Below are 6,000 nucleotides of genomic sequence, written 5' to 3'. Positions count from 1 at the left end.
TCCTCCCGCCGCCCCTCACAAACGGCCGCCGCGGGCGCGAGGGGGCGCTAACGGCCCCCCCCCCCCCCCCACCTCAGCCTCCATCCCCGCGCGCCGCTTCCCGCCCTTTTCCTCCCCTCAGGGCTGAGGGTGGGAAGGGCCGGGGGTGGGTGGGGAGGGGGGGGTGTCCTCTCTGGGTTCCTTCGCTCCCGTCTCTGACCCGCCCCCTCTCGCCCACACCCCGGTGCTTCTTAAACTGTTTAAAACATCCTCCTTCCTCACTCGCCCAGGGCTTTGTTGGTTTTTGGGTTTTTTTTTTCTTGCTTTCAGGCCGTTGAGGCGCTCGGTGGCGAAGGAAGGCCCCCCCCCCCCCCCCGGGCCGCCCCCCCCCCACCCCAACCCCGCCCCGCTGTCACCCCTCGGCCTCACGTCGCTCGCACATTGGGTACTGAGCTTTGCTTTTGAGTCTCAAGTGGTTTTTCCAGCTGTGGGACGAGGAGAGGGAAGTACAGGGGGAGGAGGAGGGAGCGGGCTCTGTCGTGGCTGTGTCAGTGCTGAACCTGCCCAGGGCTATGGAAGGTGTCCCTACCCATGGCGGGGGGCGGAACTTGGACCATCTTTAGGGCCCCTTCCAACCCAAGCCAGTCTGGGATTCTGTGATTCTGTCACTTGTTGTGAGAAAGACTGAAAGTAAGAGCCGGGCACATCCTGTGGCTTCACCTCCGGAGGGGCTGAAAGCACTGGGTGTTCTCCAGCTGCAGGTTTCTGGAGTGAGTCATTATGGGACGCATATTTTTCGGCTTTAAACCAAAAAAAAAAAACATCCCTTTTAGTACCTGGAAGGGCTCCAAGAGAGCTGTGGAGGGATTTGTGACAAGGGCTTGGAGTGGTAGGACAAGGGGAATGGCTTTAAACTAAAGAGGGGATATTTAGATTAGATATTTGGAAGAAATTCCTCCCTGGGAGGGTGGGCAGGCCCTGGCACAGGTTGCCCAGAGAAGCTGTGGCTGCCCCTGGATCCCTGGAAGTGTCCAAGGCCAGGTTGGACAGGGCTTGGAGCAACCTGGGCTAGTGGAAGGTGTCCCTGCCCATGGCTTTAAGGTCCCTTCCAACCCAAACCCTTCTTGGTTTCCAAGGTTCTGCCACTTGCTGTGCCTGAAAGTAAGCTCCAGGAACGTCCCGTTGGCTCGACAATAAAGACAAATGCCACAATATTCCTGTGAATAACTTTCAAGCAGGTTATATATATTTTTGGAAAACTTACCAATGACTTTGAAACTCTTAAAAGTGTGAATATTTTGTTTCTAGTGCAAGTGATACAAAAACACTCAAGAAACTGAGAGGAGGGTCCTTGCGTTTTACCACACCTTACATCCTGAGATGCTCCGGACCAGGAACGGTGGCCGAGCTTCTGGTAATTGGTTAAATTATATTTATCATAATTGTCTTGATCATATTTATCACCCCAAGGCCATGTTAATGTCCAAAAATGATGTCGTAGTATTTGCATAGCAAATATGGAACCAACCAACGCAGGAATGAGAGTTATTTTTGTAGAGAGCTGTGAAAGTTTAACTCAGTGCTTCCATGTAAAAAAAAGGCACATAAGTTACAAATTTCCTTTAATGAAGAAAAGTTTGCTAAAAATAGACAAAAAAGTTTGAAAAAGAAGGTATCAAGTTATTGATGGTAAACAGTTTTACTCAATAGTTCTTTCTTAGACCAAGAAATTAGGTGATTGGCTAAGGTATAAGAACTATGTCAGGGTTTTCATTTTTAATGTCCTTGAGCTACTGAGCAGGACAGAACTGGGACCACCTCAAACAATCCTGTGTTCCCATGTGCTGAATGTTCTCAGTTTTACTCAAAGCGAGCATTTCACTCTGGTGCCGTGCGGGCAAAATGATTCAGTTTTTAACGTGTCTGCTAAAAACAACTCATTTTTCAGCCTGAACAGCCTCAGTTCCTAAGGATGTTTATAGCTCATTTCACATCCTGCACAGGCCCAGCTTGTTAATTATTATTAAATAATATCTTTACTATAAAGCTTTGGCTGCAGTTCTGAATCTTTATAAACTCTGAGTCCATGTCTTTAGCCAAATGACTCATTTATTTTCAAATCCATAATATTTCTAAGTCACAGATTGACAAATCGTCATCATAGTCTTGTAAACTGGGTGAGGAGGGAAGGTTTTTAGGAACAGGGTGTGTCAGGGGGAGGATTTATTAGGACAAAATGTGAATTCAGATATTTGTGCTTAAACCCTGGATTACTGGGGTTTTTTTGTTAATAGAAGCTCTATCGGTAGGAAATAATAGAAGATGAAAAAAATTAACATAAACTCGATCATGGTATGAGTAGATATTAAAAAGGTGAATATTTTATCCTAGAAAATATGTAGAGAGACTTCCAGGAGTCCAGAGTCAGGTGAAGGACCTGTGCAGGGCTCTGGAGAGGAGCTACCTGGGCTGCAGAGCACAAGTTCTGTCTCTGATCTTTAAGGTGAGTGATCCAAAGCTGGGATCACACAAAGGAGGGGCACAGTCAGCACAGTGGTATTTTTACAGGCTGACAAAACCAGGCTCATTTGATTTCTGCCCTTAAAATAAAAACAGAAACAAGACACATGCGATTATCTGATGGTTAAAGTGATGGAAAGTAAAGATTTACAGTGGAGAACAAATCTGGCAGCAAGAGAAAATGGACATGGATAATCCTGAGGTGGGAACCAGAAGTTTTTGATTGTCACACAGTAATCCCAGGGCTTCCTTAGGGCTCACAGGAGCAGGAAACCTTCCTAATTCCTTCCTAAATGGTTCTGGAAAGGGGACACAGAGATTGTCTGGAATAGCAGAGAATTGGGCTTCATTATCCCACATAACTTTTTTTTTTCCTACATTTTATTTCTAGAATCATTTTGCAAGCGATGGAAAAGCAACAGTTTAAGAAGGAGTCGATGGCAGCACACAGGAAGTGAGTAGGAGAATCATGTTTCCATGCTGTTATCCCACACCTGAGCTGTGGTAATTCACACTCCCTGCCTTTGGATTTACATCCAAGCTCGGATCCCACTTTCATTTGCCACTTCAGTAACTGGGCTTAGGTTGGAAGGGACCTGTAAATGTCACCTGGTGCCACCCTCAGCCACAGCGGGGACATCCTGCACCAGGTCAGGTCCCTCAAAGCCCCATCCAGGCCCGGTGTTTCGTGAGCCTCTTTCAGGATTCTGTGCTAGATATACAAAACTCATCATTTAACAATTCCCCGTTTGCTTTATTTTATCAAAGATCTTTGCACTTGATTCTCTGCTAAACAACAACGCTGTTCTGTCAAGAAAAACAGCCGGCTGAACCTAAGTTTTATTTACTCTGTCGTTTAACTCCAACACACAGCCTGAGATGTCTGAGGGCATGCAGTGCACGCTCTGCGGGCTCTGATGCCCTTTGTCCTACCGAAGTGTCTGGGGGCTCTCCCAGCCCCCCAAAACAGGCGCTGTGCCCTCAGCCCGAGGGGCAGGAACCTGGCAGCAGCAGCAGCAGCAGCAGCTCCGGTGTCCCGGTGCCGCTCGGTGCCGGCCCCGCCGCCCGGCGCCGCTCTCCGCCCGCCGAGCCCGGGCCGGATGTCACGGAGCGGGGCGGGAGGCGAGGCCGGTGCTCCCCGCCGGCAGCGCCGAGCCCGGCCGGGCAGGTGGAGCCGGGACCCGCGGCCGGAGCATGGAAGGTGAGAAACGACCCCCGCTCTTCCCTCGCGGACCCCGGGGCCCCGCAGCGGCTCCACCGCTCTGGGGACCTCCAGCCGCTTCTTGCTGAGAGCAGACCGCGGGGCTCCGGAGGAGCGGTGGAATCGCGTGTAGCAATTGAGCAGGAAACGAGCGGGGCTGCTTGACCGCTCTATGTTTAATTTCAGAGACATCACGGCGAGTGTGGCAAAGCCGGGGTTTAGGGCCCTCTTTCTCTGCTGGTCCTGTTCTGGGTTTTAACGAATTCAAGGGTGTGTTGGTTTCTTTTCACTTGTATGTGATGTTCAGAGCCAGCAAAAGCCAAGCTGGGGAGTTAAATCTTGGGGTGCAGAATGATTCCCTTTTGAAGCAAAGCAGCATTTCTCGCGTTTTTAACAAGCCTGGCAAAGAAGCTCTGCAAAGCATCACTTGGCTTCTTAATTCAGAGGTGGAGATTCTTACTGCAACTCAGAGCTTCGGGGGCTAGAGTTCAAACTCTGCTCAACGACTTGAGCAGTTTGCTTATTTGAAGTCAGCTGCAGTTACCCATTTAAAAATGCATTTTGCTTTACTAAAGGCTTTCTAACTGTTTGTATGTAAGTAATCGCTCATTGAATCTGACTGAATTGAGACTATCACTGCTTGAAAGACGGAACTAATGTTTTGAAAGACTGGATTTGGGGGCAGCTTAGCGCTTAAAAATGCAGCCTGGTTTTCTTGATGGAGTCGGGATCGCTGCCTTTTTGGGAGAGAAAACTTGTGAGGTAGGTGAGAATAGCCTGTGATTAGAAAATAATGTCTCACTACAGCTGAGGTCATCTAAGAAGTCCCTTTTTTTTGGCTTTCTTGTTTCTTGTGCGGTCCAAGTGAACCTGGAAATAATCCTGCGGGTTTTGGTTCTGTGTGTGAGGAGGATGAAGATTCATTAATGTGCCCGAGGCTGTTACAATGGGGATGAAATAGGTGCCATCCCTGGATACAGTAACTGCCAAGAGTGTTTCTGTGGGTCTTGGGAAAATCTCAGTTGCTCCGGGATCAGCAGGGAATTTGCCTCTGAGGACAGAGGGGGAACTCTGCTGTCCTGGATTTTCCATGCCCAGCGTGAGGAGGCCCAGCATGGTCACGGAGCAGGAGATGGGCCCTGGCCAGAGTAGGTCGTTGTTAACTTGGTTCTCCCTGTGACTAGTTTGGTTTTGTGACTATCAAAAGAACTGCCCTGCTGTCAGCTCCAGGTGCTGGGATCAACCTGTTGGATCAAGGGTTGGGCTTCGATGATTCTGGTGGGTCTCTTCCAACTCAGGATATTCTATAGTTTGGGATGTCCTGTGTTGAATCACTGAATTATTCTGCTGGGTTTAGGAGGTCGCATGCTATGGTATGAGTGTCATTTCACACACTGCACGGTGCTTGAGAGCAGCAAAGTCTTAGAGACCCCACAAAGAGTTTATTTGGTCCAGGTGCCTTCTTCAGAAAGCCATGGAGACTGTGGGTGCTGGACAAGGGTATTCAGTGGGGAAATCAGCTGTAATTTCTCTCCTTAATGGCCCAATGCAGGTTGGAGGTGAAAAACACATTGGGGTGAAAGAGGCTGAGTGGTGTAAGTAGTGTTTTATTTGTGGCTTGTTTGTGCCTCTTAAAATGCTGCAAAGACAAGGAAATGGCTGTGTTTGCTCCATATACTGTGATGGAAGCTCTAAGGGCAGATGGGATTTAAAAGCTTGTCCCCTTCTCTGTGCTGTTGGGTTGAAAGTTGCAGCTGGCAGGAAAAAAGGCGGATTTCTGTTTTCACTTTGGGGACAAACAGGTAAAATTATAACGACTCAAGAGGTACCTCTGTTGGCTACAGTTGAATTGAGGATTAGGAGGGTGTTAATGTTACCGTTGATTTGAAAAACAGCAGTTTTAGGGCAGTCAAAATTCGGGCAGGCTGTTCTGCTCAGACACCAGGAGAAAGCACGAGCAGTGTCGCGCATCAAAACGCCACAGCTCTTTTTTTAGCCAGCCATTTGAATATTTTGGCTCCCTTTGGCCATTGGTGCAGAACACAGGATGGCCAAGGATTGGTTTCGAAAGCAGATGAATTTTACTTCTGCTTTGTGAGGACCTCTGTGCCTCGGCTGCAGCGCAGAGGGACGGGCGTCCCCTTCCCATGCACCCCGGCCTCTGGAGCTCTTGGAAGCTCGGGAAGACGAGCGTGCTCTGTGAGTGATTTCCTGCCTCGTGCTTTTCTGAACCTTGCAGGGGAAAAAAATGGTCTTATTGCTACAGGATAAGGAATTTTCCCAGACCTTCCTCTCTGGCC

The 6,000-nt window shown here is 49.0% G+C and overlaps 1 protein-coding gene across 3 annotated transcripts in view; it reads left to right on the top strand.

The window, feature by feature from the left end:
- The first annotated feature begins 671 nt into the window (after positions 1-671).
- The window catches only part of IKZF3 (IKAROS family zinc finger 3), a 30,980-nt gene continuing 25,651 nt past the window's right edge, over positions 672-6,000 (top strand). For 2 of the 3 annotated variants that reach the window (XM_027907844.1, XM_027907841.1), the window contains exon 1: positions 3,661-3,700. In XM_027907844.1, the coding sequence (XP_027763645.1) occupies positions 3,694-3,700 (7 nt within the window). In that variant the 5' untranslated portion in view covers positions 3,661-3,693. Of the gene's footprint in view, positions 750-1,287; positions 1,394-2,370; positions 2,483-2,890; positions 2,954-3,660; positions 3,701-6,000 lie in introns of those variants that run through there. The other variant, XM_027907842.1, reaches the window with a different exon arrangement.

Source organism: Empidonax traillii, unplaced genomic scaffold (assembly GCF_003031625.1).
Source record: "Empidonax traillii isolate 1590-97213 ecotype Southwest subspecies unplaced genomic scaffold, ASM303162v1 scaffold1553:size91737, whole genome shotgun sequence".
Taxonomy (NCBI): domain Eukaryota; kingdom Metazoa; phylum Chordata; class Aves; order Passeriformes; family Tyrannidae; genus Empidonax; species Empidonax traillii.
This window is presented reverse-complemented; position numbering and strand designations above follow the sequence as displayed.